Below are 15,214 nucleotides of genomic sequence, written 5' to 3' on the forward strand. Positions count from 1 at the left end.
GTCTGTGTGATGTCAAAAACAGTTCGTGCGGATATGGTCATTGTTGTAGCTTGCCAATTGCAGATCAAATCGCTTTGGGTTTTTCTTTTTTCCTTGCTTGCGCATAGCTTTGGTCTTAAATGACTTTGCTATTGCCGGCGTGTTTTTGTGTGCGTGTGTTGGTGCTGGCTGTGTGCATCCTAACTATGCAGAGGCCGGATGTGTGCTCATTGTCTTTGTATCTCCTCGATGCTTCATTTTGAGACAATAAAATTCACCCTTTGTAAAAAAAAGTATGTTTTGATTTTGATGAATGATGCACTCGACTCATAAAATGTTTCCAGTATTATTTGTCAATTTCCCGTGTGTGTAATTACTAAAAAATTGGTTCGTAGCATTACCTATTTGATGGGAAAAAACTTGAAGACCAGGGATCTCCAATATGTTCACTAGAGTTTTAGTCCGAGTAAACTTTGTGTGTAACAACGTTGTTAAACATCTTTATTGCCTCTCTTATGTTGGTGCTCTTTTATATTTTGTTCATATTATTGATATATTTTTTTCCTAGGATGAATGTTGATTGTGTTCACATGATAATACGTGTGTTGCACGTGCATCCTTACTAGTCCATCAAAATTAATGATACAACTTCAGGACACGCTCAAGCAAGAGAAAAGCTCAGGCACATTCCTCAGGGTTGCAACCAAACAACCCCTATCGCTCTGACAAGTAACATTACTACCAAACATGTATTGGGAAGTACTGGACAAGATTTGTGAAACTGCAATTTTGCACTAAGGCGCGTGATTTCCTATTCAGCCCCTATAGCGCCTATTACCGATATCCTCCTACGGCGCTCCCCTAACCCCCCTCCACCAGACGCTAAACTAACTAAGCTGGCCCATATACGCTTGGACGCTCATTCCTGGTTTGTGCAGCTTCTAGCCGGCTTGCCTAAAAAAATATGACTGGTTTTGTGAAGCTTCTAGAAGCATCTGACCAGTTTTCTTTCCTTTTTAGTTTTTTCTCATTTTTTCCCTTTTTCTTCTATTTCAGTGGTAAATTTGCATGGAAGTTTTTAAAATTTGTGAACAATTTGCAATATTGCAAACCTTTTTCAAATCCGCATTTTTTCCTTCAAATTTGTAGTCATTTTCAAATCGACAAACTTTTTTAATCCATCAATATTTCCAAAATTCGTTTTTTTATAGTCAGGAACTTTTCAAATTCCTGAATTTTTTTAATTAACGATTGTTTTCATGTCACAAACATTTTCGAATTGTCTCATTTTAAAAAAATCATTTTTTTCAAATTCATGAAAAAATTTAAATCCACAAACATCTTTTGAATTCATGAACATTTTCCAAAATTAAAAACAAATTTCATAAAAAGGCGCTGAGGTGGGGGGGGGGGGTCATTTTTTCTCCTAAAACAGGTAGTACTGGTTTTCCTTGAACTAGTTGCCCGAGCGGCCGAGCGAGGGACTGAACAGCTCGAGCGAGCATGTGGCAAAGAATATAGGCTGGCCCAACTGAGACGGTGTGAGCAATGGCGCTCTAATTCAGCGTGTGAAGCACCAATTAGGAGCACTCCTAAGGTTACAGTTTGTGCTGACATCATGTACTAACATTCCAAACCCTGGCCCATCACTCGTGCAAGGGCTATGTGCCACCCCTACTGAATTCTATTAGGAATCGCCTATAGCAGGCGACTACACAGCCGGTCCAACATTGTAGCACGCGCGAGTTTTTTCTGTTGCTTTTTTAGGGTTTCCATTGTTTATACTGCGGTTTTCCTCGGGTTCTCTTTGGTTTTTCACTGAGGTTTTCTGGTTTTTGTTTTTCTTCTTATTCTTTTGTTTCTTTCTTTGGTTTTCATTAGTTTTTTTTGTTACTTTTTTTGGTTTTCATTAGTTTCTTCAGTTTGTTTTCCTTTTCTTTTTACTTTTTTCACACATGTCTACATCTTCATAAGCGTTGACATTTTCCACATATTGCAGGAACATTTTGTTCTACTCATTTGATGTTTATCAAATACATGATTAACATTTGGAAAATATAGGTTTTCATGTCTACTTTTGTCATACACATTAAAATTTGTCTTATAAATCTAAAAAATTATATATGTTTAACATGTATTAAAACATGGTCTCACATTTTCTTAAATATTTGTATGGAACATTTTCTTGAACGGGTGTTAAACAGTTTTTGAAATACACCTTGACACATCTTTTGTATGATACAAAACATTTTTCTAACTATAAGAACACTTTTTTTATATTGGGTAAACAATTTTTTTTCAAAATGTCACAACCATTTTGTTTGAAACGCGTGTATTTTTTTTTCTAAATCTAACGTACATTTTTGAATGGTACAAAGCACTTTTTGAATTACACGAACATTTTTTTAACATTTTATAATATATCTAAAATAGTCATGTACACATTTGTTCGGACATTTTTTTGAATGGTAGAAATATTTTCTAAGTGTGGGGCTAATATTTTTTGTGCACTGCATTTATTAAATCAACATCATAATATATATATATATATATATATATATATATATAGATATATATTTCAAAATATAAACAAAAGAAAAACACGTGTGGTGTCAGCATGACATTATCATGACGAGACTATGTCATTTTTTGGCCGGCCCACTACCGACTAGCTATAGGCGAGGCTGGTATACGGCCCGCTGCAGGCGACACATAGCATTGTGTCCATCACTTCTAAGTTCTGGACTCAAGTCAGGGAGCAACTAATTAACGAGCGCTCCTTCGGGAGCCTCGCAACGATCAGCGCCACTTGGCGCGTTCACAGCCATTCGCCACGTGTCGCGCTCTGGGCGCTTCCTCCGGCTTTTATTTTTTTTATTTTTACGCACGCGTTTTCGGCTTTTTAAACGTTTTTTTCAGGTTTTTTTGATGTTTTGGTTTTCTACTGGTCTTTCCTAGCTTTTCGACCAAATTTTTTTTAAAAAAAAATAATTTTTTGGCGCAAAAAATGCATTTTTTTCGCGAGAGTCACGATTTTGTTTTCGCGAGAGGCACGGTTGTGCTTTCGCGAGAGGCACGGCTGTGCCTCTTGGAAACGGGAAAAAACATGTTTTCTGTTTTAGGCACGGTTTTGCTTCTGCGGGAGGCACGGTTGTGCTTTCGCAAGAGGCACGGGCGTGCCTCTTTCGGAAAGGAAAAAAAACTGGTTTTTTGTTTTTTTTTTCTTTCGTGAAAGGCACGGTTTTGCTTCCGCGAGAGGCACGGTTATGCTTCCGCGAGAGGCACGGGCGTGCCTCTTTCGGAAAGGGAAAAAACATGTTTTCTGTTTTTTTTTCTTTCGCGAGAGGCACGGTTTTGCTTCCGCCAGAGGCACGGTTGTGCTTTCGCGGGAGGCACGGGCGTGCCTTTTTCGGAAAAGGAAAAAAACACGTTTTCTTTTTTTTTCGCGAGAAGCACGGTTTTGCTTCCGCGAGAGGCACGGTTGTGATTTCGTCAGAGGCACGGGCGTGCCTCTTTCGGGAAGGAAAAAAAACCGTGTTCCCGGTTCGGTTTTTTCATCGGGTTTTTTTGTCCGGTTTTTTCATGAAAAAAAAAGTCGTCAAAACCTATCAACATGGGATCTAGTTTTGAAGATCTCGACGCGAGGAATCCAATGCGAAAGCGGTTCGAGATTTGGACGCACGGTTTAAGAGATAAAACATTTTAAATAAACGGATCTACGAAAAAAGGGAAAACTCCCAGGTTGCGACAAGTGGCGCACATGCAGCGCGCCACTTGTCGCAACCTGTGAAGTTGCAGTGATCTCCGCAAGGAGTACTCCTTAATTAGTGATTTCATTCAAATCATGTTATTCTTATGCTTTTATATGGATCGGTCCTGGGCCACATTCCATGAAACGTAGCCGACAGAGATGGGCTTTAAAATTTGAAACCTCTTACGAAAGGGAAACAACAGTCAGTTACAAAGCGCTCTGCATGCGACAAGTGGCATGCACGGAACGCTCCCTCGCGAGCAGCCCCACTGAATTGGTTTCTTCCAGCTTTCTGGTTTCGTGAGTTTTGCAATTTGCCCCTCCAAGTTCTTGGTTTTCCTGTTTCCATTTCCACGTGCGACAGACTGAAAACATAAGTGGCTTTTCGCACTTAAACTCCAAAAATAGATTTGTTCCTAGTAAAGTTCACCCTTTTCACTTTCTTTTTCTCGTCTTATTTTTGGGAGAGGGAGTTTAATGGGGGTAAAAAAGGGAGGGAGCACTATAGCTTTAAACTCAAACAAGTGACAACTTTTAACTCAGAACTTCAAGTTCTCAGTAATATTACCGGGCTTCCTGCTTGCCTCTGGTTCATCAAGTTACCATATACATCTAGAAGGGGGTCATAGGTCAAGGCATGTGTTGATCGTACAACATGCTTTTGGCTTCATCGGTACACGACACCTACAGCGTGATTCCTGCTTGCCTCCGGCTCGTGAAACACACTCTTTGCCAGTAGCGCATAGACAGGTAGTGCTTTTACATTAGTGTTGGAAGCACAGACAGTGCTTTTCCCCTCGTTTTGGAGGCACAGATCAATGGTTCGTGGGAGCACATGCAGTACTTTTTTCCTGGTTTTTGAAAGCACATATCACCTATATGTATGGTCCGTGGGGAAATAGGCAGTGCTTTTTTCCATTAGTTTTGGAAGCATAGATCTATGGTTTGTGAGAGCACATGCAATACTATTCCCCTCGTTTTGGAGGCACAAATCAATGGTTCGTGGGACCACAGGCAGTGCTTTTGGAAGCACGGATCATTTATATGGATGGTTATTTGTGGGAGCACAAGCAGTGCCTTTTCCATTAGCCTATGGAAGCACATATCTAGGGTCTTGTAAGTATTGTTTCGTATGTATTGCATTTTGGGAAGCTGCAAACAAAGAGCGACTACAAAATAAAGGTTCAACGAAAACTTACAATAAAATGTTCTTTCAGTTTTTTGAACTCTCTGCCGTTATAGAACATCTTAGTGTGGTAAATGGTGATTCACAATGGTACACATTTGGCACTTCTTCTTAAAAATCAAAAAATTCAACTCTTGAAGAATTTGCTATTACAGTGTCTTTCTCCTCCAAATAAGTGTAGCAAGGATGCTTCCATCCTGGCCATCTGAGGATTGTGTTGTGTTTTAAATAAAAACACTTAGAAGGTATGGTTCAAGAGAAACGAAAATCGCTACTTATAAGACTTACCATTCTGTTTTTATGTTCATGGTATTATTCCTTTTTAATTCTCTTTTGCGTCAACTTCTTTGATATTTGTTTAGCCATTTCTCTTGATCTTTTTAACCTTTAGCAGGAGTGGTCTCTTTTCGGTATCAGGATTTTAACCTTTCCCTTATATATGTCCATCACATATAGTGTGTAATGGTCTTCCTTCTTGCTGGGCATGCATATCTGAAGAGGAATGTTTTCATATGATTTCAGGGTTTTTTAACTATTTATTAAAAAAACAAAATTTGTAGAATTTTGAGCTTGTTATAAACAAAATGATTACAAATTTTGCTGTTAGTAGCCTCTCCTTTTGATCATGTGTTACATGATTCATAATCTTGTCGCCCTTCAAGCTTTTTTGTTGAAATTATGGATATTTTCTTTGCTGTCAATTTTCAGCACCTCCTACAAAAAAGGTTAAACCAAATTACATAAATTACCGACCGGAATGTTAGAAAGAAACATAATAATACCTAATAAAGGATGCTAGGAAAAAAACAAAATTAAAATTTGTTTGTTTGGTATACTACATGTACGAAGTAAGGGCTTAAGATTAGTCTTTGGCTTTGTTTTGATTGTTGCCTTTCCCAGATATCTGCTACTGTTGCCATCACCTGTTTTTCTATACGGTGTTTGTTGTTCTTTCTTCAGGTTCTTTGCACTGTATTCTTTGACCTTCTTCCCATATTTATCCATTTGCCGAAACAGAGTTTTCCCGCAGTTAGATAAGAATTTTGTGCTCACATCAAAACAATAAACAAGTAATTGTGACTCTTTTGGTCACGGTAATTTCTCTAATGAGGTGCAGAAGAAGCCACTCACCTTGCGTTATTTGCATGCCACTGGTCGCTCATGCTTATTTTCTTCAGTTGAAAGGCCTCTTTGTTACGATACAACTAATGTTGTTGATAAAAGTAATATTTGCCTACCAAGCTTTGTTGTTCTTTCATTTCATGTTTTTTTTTCGTTCTTAACCTTCTGCACTTTCCGATTTCTCCTTTTTATCTTCTTATTTAATCATTTATTTTTACTTTTTGATATCTCGTTTTCCATTATTATTTTCACTTGCAAAATAATTTATCTTTTGTTTGCCGCAACTGACATTCTTGAAAGATATTAGCAAAGCTTTTGATTTATTTTATTTTTTTACATTTTCTTGCTCTGCCAACATATTGGATTTCGATCTATTGGTGATTGATGATGTACTGTTCGAGGCGAAAGAAATTATATTAACCATTGCTGCATTTTTATCGCCAAAAAAGTGAAGCAAATATCTCCTAGAAAATTCTTGTTTCAGAAGCATGAGTACCAGTTTCCAAACTATGACAAACATTTTTGTGGAGATAAGTGAACAGTTTGCATGAATGGGTATTTAAAAAAAATCATGCTAAAAAATTTAGAGAAGAAAATTAGAATATTTCTTGGGATCCACGTGAGCTTTTTTTTGCTAAGGTGAATGAACATTTTTCTGTGATGATGTGATGAACAAACAAAGGTTTACATTGCATATGTTATGAAATAGAACATGAAAGAAAAATCGCTCTTCCATAAAGGAATTTTCATGCTTCCATACAAAATTGTATGTGTTCCTTCCGAAACCTCTGTTGCTGGAGCACTTTTTTCCTTGCAATCTTTTCTTCAAATTTACATTCTTGGGCTTGGGCCGGTGTGTAATAATTTTGCCCAATATCTAGTGAGTAATAATCTAGCCCAATCAGGGGATTGGTCCATTTAAAAAAAAACAGGGGATTGGTCCACTCCAAGCTTCGCCTAGAATTATACACAGGAATGTAAGACCAGAGTATCAAAGTTACTCATCAGATTACCACGTGACACATATGGTAAGCAATCCAAACAATTAAATTCAAAAAAGTTACTTGTCAGATTAATTAATTAACTCTTGCAAAAAACATAACTAATTAGAGTACACAATGAACGAGCTATGTCGTCCTTCTCCATGCGGCTCTACTCCTGTTAACAAATGTTGCTTGTGCTTCTGCATGTAGAGCGGATGGCGATTTGAAGTGAATTAGAAATAGGCATGAGCCAGAGAGCCAGAGTTGTTTGGCGAGCGATCCACACAGACACAGCAATCTCAGTGCAACAACAACAAAAATCCTGCAAGACACAGATACGTTTAAACTTTTATTGAAGATCAGAACGAGTGGCAGAAAACATATTGATAAAATCTGCAGGTTAACTAGTAAGAAAATAGCTGGCTGTAAATTAAACAACACACGTACCATAGACTTGAAAAGCGATGGGATCTTAGCTAGTCTCCGCCTCTCTTTACAGGCTGCTCCATCTCTATCATCTTTGGGCAGCCAGAGACGTGGAGCGTGCCTAGCTGCGCAACGGCCTCCAATCCCCCAATTGAGACAAGGTCTGGACAATCGGTGATATATAACTCCTCTAGAAATGCAAGGTTCGTCCTCCAAATGTCACCTGGAATGGATGTTATGCGCGGGCACTCAGACATCTCCAGCGAAACGAGTGACGCGAGGTTTTGCAGGCAGCTGAGAACCCATGCAGATATATCCCCACATTGGCCCAGTACGAGCCTCTGGAGCGTCGACGGCAGCACCAGTCCCCTCTGCCAGTCCAGACGTTGGCAATCATAAATATCCAGCTCCTTGAGACAAAGGAAACTTCCAAACCTTTCTCCGGGCAGCGAGAGCAACTCGTCGCAGTGTGCAATATAAATCCTCTCAACGACAGGCAGGCATTCTTGTGTTAGGAGGTCATCAAGGGTTGACAGTTTAGTGCAGCCGCTAATGGTTAGCACCGTAAGGGACAACAACGATGTAATACTGTTGGCGCTGCACCCGCAATGGGAGAAGTTAGTGAAGACCGCTGGCCTCACAGATGTAAGAGACTCGCACCTTGCAATGCTCAAACTCATTAGGGCTGGAAGATGTTGTAGTTGTATGGACGTGTGACTGGAATAATATAAGAAGAAGCTAGTGAGGGAGCAGCACTCAATATTGTCTGCTAGATTCCCAGAATAACCCAGCACAAGCCTCTTGAGTGAAGGAGCCACCAAACTTTGGGAGGAGATATTTCGGCAATAAACCACCTCCAATTCTTCAAGGCAATGGAACTCCACGAATCTTTCAGTTGGTACTGATATTAACCTCTCGCAATTTTTAACTACTATTTTCTTGATGGCTGGTATAGAAGCTGGATGTAGAAAATGCTCAAGGCTTGATAACTTGTGGCAATCAGAAATTGCTAGATCCATCAGGGAAGTGAAAATACCAATATTTGCAAGTAATATGAAGCTTGATAACTTTTGTGGCTGAAACCATCTTGGTAGAGACACATCTGGATAATCTCGGAGTTGCAAATATTTTAGACCATTGGGAGGTTGTAAAAGTTGAAGTGCTTCTGTCCCATTGTTCTGTCGAGTCATCATCGAAGACCGGTGCACTTTTAGACCGTGAAGATATCTCGTTTTTTGTTCAGCTCCTAGTGCATCGCAGTTTAGTTGATACTCTAGATAATATCGAAATCCACATAATTCAATTCTCCTCAAGCTGATCAACTTATCGAAGTCACTGGGTAAGCTTTCCATCTTGCATTCCCCAATATAAAGAGTCTGCAAATTATAGAGGCAACAGAACGTTGAAGGAAGGCTCTTCAAAGGAGAAGCTCTGGAGATTTCAAGGTACCGAAGATGCTTCAAGTTGCAAACACTACCCGGTAACCCAGTTGTAGAGGCACAAATAATCACGCGCATACGCCCAAGTTCAGTACACCAATGATCCATTACAGGGGCTACAACTTTATCCTCCAAGGGCATGTTGCAAATCAGGGTACGCAGCTTCTCATGCTTGCATAGGCTGAACAGCTTTGAATAGTCAAACTTTGGGTTAGAGAGTACTGATAGGTGACGAACATTCTTAGGAATTTTTTGGAAATCGTTCACATTTTTTAATATGAAGCAATCATTCTTTGAAACCATTTGGACCATGTCATGAAGCAAGTCATGGATTACATATGCTCCGTGTACTTTCTGAAAGAAAGATCGACTTACAAGATCTTCAAAGTACTGACTAGCAATATCCTGAATTGGAATGTCCCCCTGAGGTTCCACAAAGCCTTCCGCCACCCAAATTTCAGCTAAATAATCCTTCTCAAATTCATGATCTTTAGGGTACACACCACATAATGAGAAACATCTCTTTAGGTGGAATGGCAAGTACATGTAGCTCAACCGAAGGGCTGGCAAAATGTCATCCCCCTGTTGCCTTAACTCCCACAATTCACTCTCTAGAACATTATTCCAATATGTTGTGTGACGGTTCATTCTTAGCAGGCGTCCAAGAGTTTTTGCAGCTAAAGGAGAACCCTTTAGCTTAGGAAGTATGCTTCTACCAATTTGCTCTAACTCATGATCATTGCTAAACCTCTCGGATCCAAACATGCATAGTTTGAAGAAATTCCAAAAGACATCATCCTTCAAGCCATTTAATTTCAATGTCTTCATTGTGCGCACTCCATCAGCAACCTTTTGAGACCTAGTGGTGACCAACATCATGCTTCCCTTCCTCACATATTTTAAAGGTGCACAGAATCTCTTCCAAGATTGCCCATTCTCCTTCAAGGCATCGTCCCACAAATCATCAAGGACAATAAGTAACTTTTTATGGCACACAATTTTATGAAGAGCATGTTGAAGCGAGTCCAACTGGCCAGTTCTTTCCTCTCCAGAAATGGATTGCAAGGCTTCTTTAGTTAACCTCTTGACATCAAAGTCATCTGAGACAGAAAGCCAAATTGTTGTATTTTTGAAATGAGGATGAGGCTTCACTTGTTGGTAGATATGTTGAGCCATAGTGGTTTTTCCAACACCCCCAATTCCAACTATTGGCAAAACAGCAAGACCATTTTCTTGTTCATTACAGTCATGGTTGATTGTTGCTGATGTTCTTTTTGATGATTTGATTGTGCGGCATTCTCTCTTCCGTTTGGAATGAGTTTTCGTGGTACTATCATTGTCTGTACCAACTAGCAATTTTATCACCTGACTCAACTCTTGATCACGGCCAAATATTGTGGTCTCAATGGGAAAAGAACTAGTCTCTGGCCTGACTGATTTGTCAAAACGTGGTGTCGCTTCACCCAAGCCCATCTTCTCGAGCAGATTAGAAAGATTCTCCAGCCTTTTCTGGATATCCTTCACTTTGTTGAAACTGCCCTGAATGACACAGTTAAAGAAATCGATAAAAGGAGATTGGTTTGCAATGCCCTCCACTGTCACTTTCTGCTCATACCACCTGAACTCATCAAGAATGTCCTCCGCATCATACACCGCATCACTGAATTTTGGAAGGAGCTCGGCCACACAGTGCTTGTGGCTGCTCCACTCCGCCCGATCAATGATGTTGTACATTGCCGGAAGAGTATCACTAAGACATTGTAGGCCACTCTGCAAGTGCAGTACCTCATCCTGAAGATTTTGCTCTTGTTTACCACTCCATCGGGAGCGCAGAGATGAAATAGAAGACCTTGCCCATTGAAACAAATTGACACATTCGTTGATGCCACTGATGACCCCAATAGTACCTGATATACTCATGGTGACTCGAATCTGAAGATTTCTTCTCTGTCCTGTTGACCAACAATAGACATGGTGAGCATTACAGCATACTTTGTGGTCAGATACCAAGAGTAAAAAGAGTAATGTCCACCATGAAATTAACACTAATACTTTGTATGAGAGAATGTATGAACCTAATTGGATTACGGTAAATCACAAGAATGACAAATCACAATTGAATGTAATGTGATATTTTTGAGGACAGATTTCTTTCAGAGAACCCGAGAACCACCTCATAACAGCACTAATACTTTGTATGTATGAGAGAATGTATGAACCTAACTGTATTACGACAAATCACAACTGAATGTAATGTAGTAATATTTTTTTAGAACAGATTTCTTTCGGAGAATCCGAGAAGCACCTCATAACATGGCACTGGATTCGTGAGGGCTTGTTTGGACTGCGTGGAGGAGGAGCTTGCCTGACCTGGAGCCCTCCGGCCGGCTGGCCTAATCAGCTGCAGGGATGGCCAGGACATCCTTCGTGCACAGAGAAGGTGCAGCTGATGCAGCTGGCTTCTTCCTCCAGCGCGGCTGTACCAACTAGGAGGGATCAACCGCTGCCTGGCCGCCGCTCCACTAGGGAGCGAGAGCCAATGCCTAATCTCAGTGTCTTCACTCTAAGCTCGCCGCGCCTGACCATCACGCCGGTCAAGCAACAGAGCTTGCTGCATCCAGTATCTACCCCTCGTATCACCAACACCTGGGCGGAGGCTGCCCCTCCGGCCTGGGGTCGCGCTCCCGCCGCGTGCCTTCGCACCATGGTCGCTGGCTTGTGAGTCAAATTAGATCGGGGGAGCGGAGAGGGACGAGGAAAAACAATTGGATCTGAGGATGACGAACTGAGGATTTTTTTTTTTTGAGCCGGAGGAACTGAGGATTTTTTTTTTTTTGAAATGAGGAACTGAGGATTTGGTAACATGTGAGATGTTTCAAAAAAAAGGAGTAAGCCCTGAGATTTTCCTCTATTGCTTCGTGGGCCCATAAAGTATTTCTTTAGGACAACGCTATCGCCCATATATGTGGTGGAAGCCAAAACCCGCCCACACGGCCTCTAACATACGGACTGCGCCGCGTCACGTCACCGCATGCATGTATGTAGAATTTTTTTTGGATTTTCAGTTTTTAAAATGTTTTATCTCTTAAATGAAAAATCTGATTGAAGATCCGTTTTCACCATTGAATCCCTCGCGACAAGATCTTCGAAACTAGATCTCATATCAATACATTTCGACGAATTTTTTTGGAGGGTTAAAAGTTATTATGTCTATTGCATATGAATTGTCATGATGTTTACACTGAAATTGCTACGGTTAAAAGTAAATTTTGACATATTATAAAACGGGAAATTAACAAACTAGACTTGCCATGAACCATCAACTAAAATTGCCATGATACATGCACTTAAAATTGCCATGGTTCATATAAAAAATAATTTTTGTGGTCAAAGTACTGGAATTGTCATGCTCTATAAACTAAAATTGCCGCATGGCAACTTTAGTTTAAACATAATGGCAAGTACAATGTAAACATCATGGCAATTTTTGAGCAAACAAAAATTTCGTTGAAACATGTCAACATGGGTCTAGTTTTGAAGACCTCGTCGAGACGGATTTAATGGTAAAAACGGATTTTTAATTCGATTTTTTTATTAGAAGATAAAACATTTTTAAGTCTAAAACCCAAAAAATCCAGCTGATGTCATCTGTTCATACGTGGCAAAATAAGTGGTGATAGAGGCGTGTGGGCGATGTGCAAGATGCCACACGTGTAAGTGTTAGTTTTTTCATTTCTTTAACAAGAAGTACAGTACAAAGGCAAATGCTCACTTGCATACAGTCAACCATATAAACGCACACATCTACACTCTACTTTTCTGAGCACCTCTGAAATACTGAGTCTGCACAACATTTTAAGATTAACGAAGTCGCCAGAGACGTTTCTGTCAACAGGACATCCCTTCCCACTAAACACACATCGACAAAAAGACCTGAGATAAATTTTAAAAAATGCGATCACCAATGTCAAATCTAAGACTTAAATCCTGATGAATTGGTTTCACTACAAGAAACCTAACATCTTGAGGTAAGCTCAGGTCACGATAAATGATGTGCACTGAAGCAAATCTCGATGCATACATTTGCTATTGGCAATTTGCCTGAAAACAAGTTGCCTTTTTTTTGACATTAAAACAAGTTGCCTTGAAACGATGTAGGTGTGGACAGGGCCATTCATTACTTTCGTGTTTTCTATTGGTAAGAAGAAAAAGGCGCCACGAGCCAAAACCAAGGCCGAGATGGGGGCGACACGGCTGACCGTGGCATGATACGCGAGACTGAGGCAGGACATAGTAATCCCAATGAGGACAATGTGGCTTGTTGCGAGCGCGTCGGCAAAGGAGAGGTAAGAGGTGGCAGGTCGGGTGCTCGTCGATGGAGTTTGAGGATGGGGCTTAGAGGGAAGGTCCTGGCAGCGGCAACATAGTGAAGCCGACGATGAGATTTACATGGTAGATTCACCGGTCGCAGGTGGCAGTTCGGCCAGCGGAACATGGGGTGGGGGCTTCGGTAAGGAGATGAAGGGGGGAGGAGGAAGAAGATGACCATCCTTTCGATTTCAATCCAATGTCTAGAAAATTCGACCGACCACAAAAAAGCAGGGACCTGACATATAGATGGGCCCATTATTTCACAATCCTATGCTATTTGTAAGGCAATTAAAAATAATTTTGGTGAATGTCGATTCGGGGAGAAGAGACAAGCCAGTGAGGCACGCGAGGCTAGGGTGGGCTCACACGGCCACGTGGATGGCCATGGCGTCCCCTACAATGTCAAATCGGGAGTGACCCAGAGCCAGGGTGGGGAGAAGGAGGCCAACAATGGCGATACGGGTAATGGTGATTCTACATGTAGTCTGTGGGGTCCATTGACCCCACAACTTTTAAAGAAAATGGTCTAAAACTACTGTACATAAATAATTATCCTAAAAATTATCAATGACCCCATAGATTATTTTGGCCGGCCTCCCCACTAGATACGAGGTTCGTCGACATTAGAGAAGGGGATGGTCTTAGAGGAATAGTAAGGGGGCAGTAGACCGACGGAGGTAGCAGCTTGGGAAGGGTGGAAGGCGAGGTACTACCATGCCTCCGGCCGCCCCGGCGGTCTATCCATCGCCGAGGGCGGCGTGAGGAAGAAGTGATGGTGGCGAACTGAGCACAACTCGGATGGTTAGGTCCTGTGGTGAAACCAGCACACTAGGGGTAAAGTCCTAAATTTGGCACCTGTGCTTGCGTTTTTGCTGGATTTATTTTAGATTTTTCGGTGACGTTCGTTCAGTGGAAGGAACGTTTCCATTGACTGCTAAGGCACATGTGGTGCTTTTTTTATCTCAAAATCTATTGCCGGCTCATCATTTCTTGTGTGCTCAAAGAAAAGACTATACATGCGTGTGTGCGTTTAGGGATAAATGTATGTGTATATATATGAGCATCTACGTAACTACGTTGTACCGTGTTGAAAAGAACTACGGTGAGAAAAATGTACCGACCTTTGAAATTTTTCGAGGCAATTGGCACATAATCGGTTCCTATTTCGCCGCTAGTAAGTTTAATTTGGTTCTGGTGACGTACCGGCAGGCAGGGAGAGAGAGAGAGAGAGACAGAAAACCAAAACAGAGTGAGCCCGAGGATCGATCAGAGGTGCTTACGGGTGCGGCGGATGACCGGCGAGGCACGCAGCCAGCGACGATGATCCAGACCTCGAGCACGCTCTCCCTTGCTGCTTCCAGTCGTCCTCCACAGAAAATGGGGCGGGGGTGGGTGGGGATGAAGAGCGGGGCCGGCCGGGGAGATGGCGACGAAGTAAGAAGAGCAGCACGGGGGAAGAAAGAGCGCGGCAGTTTCCGAGAAATTGCATGCGGGCCCATGGATGACGTCGCCTTTTGATGAGCAGCAAAGTCGCCACAAAACGGCGAAGCATCTGCGCACCAGCTGGAAAGCTAGAAAAGAAAATTTTGATTCGGACGTCTTAACTGTGTAAGCTACATGCACTACTGATCTGGTGGAGCTTTTCTTCATCACGAACTGGTGCTTTTTAGAAGATCACTAATACGTACGCAAGCACGCGAGTTGATAAATGAGTGCTTTCGGCAGTGGGTCACTCTTCGTGCGTCGTGACAGATGCACGAAACAATTGTGCACATTTTTTTTAGGAAAACGTTTGGAGCCGGGGCACCGGCGGAACATTGGGCCGGTCTCCCTTTTTTCCGCGTCTCCTTCATCGCAGCTCCCCCACATCTCGCGCAGCTCGCCGGGGCACGCGCCGCCCTCTTCTTCTGCCCCCTCCTCCCCACCCCTTCCCCATCCCTTCCCCCTCCCCCCCGCC

At 41.7% G+C, this 15,214-nt stretch overlaps 1 protein-coding gene across 3 annotated transcripts; it reads right to left on the reverse strand.

Moving 5' to 3' along the window:
- Nucleotides 1-7,027: 7,027 nt before the first annotated feature.
- Nucleotides 7,028-14,716, reverse strand: LOC123135972 (disease resistance protein RGA2). Of its 3 annotated transcripts, none has more exons than XM_044555244.1 (3): nucleotides 14,538-14,716; nucleotides 7,469-10,838; nucleotides 7,028-7,343 (listed from the first exon to the last, which is right to left on the reverse strand). In XM_044555244.1, the coding sequence occupies exon 2, from the start codon at nucleotides 10,804-10,806 to the stop codon at nucleotides 7,498-7,500; it is 3,309 nt and encodes a 1,102-aa protein (XP_044411179.1). In that variant the 5' UTR covers nucleotides 10,807-10,838; nucleotides 14,538-14,716; the 3' UTR covers nucleotides 7,028-7,343; nucleotides 7,469-7,497. The 3 variants fall into 3 exon arrangements, with proteins under 3 accessions (XP_044411179.1, XP_044411178.1, XP_044411181.1); XM_044555243.1 differs by lacking the exon at nucleotides 14,538-14,716 and adding an exon at nucleotides 11,257-11,732; XM_044555246.1 differs by lacking the exon at nucleotides 14,538-14,716 and adding an exon at nucleotides 11,192-11,732.
- Between the last annotated feature and the right edge of the window lie 498 nt (nucleotides 14,717-15,214).

Source organism: Triticum aestivum, chromosome 6B (assembly GCF_018294505.1).
Source record: "Triticum aestivum cultivar Chinese Spring chromosome 6B, IWGSC CS RefSeq v2.1, whole genome shotgun sequence".
Classification (NCBI taxonomy): Eukaryota; Viridiplantae; Streptophyta; class Magnoliopsida; order Poales; family Poaceae; genus Triticum; species Triticum aestivum.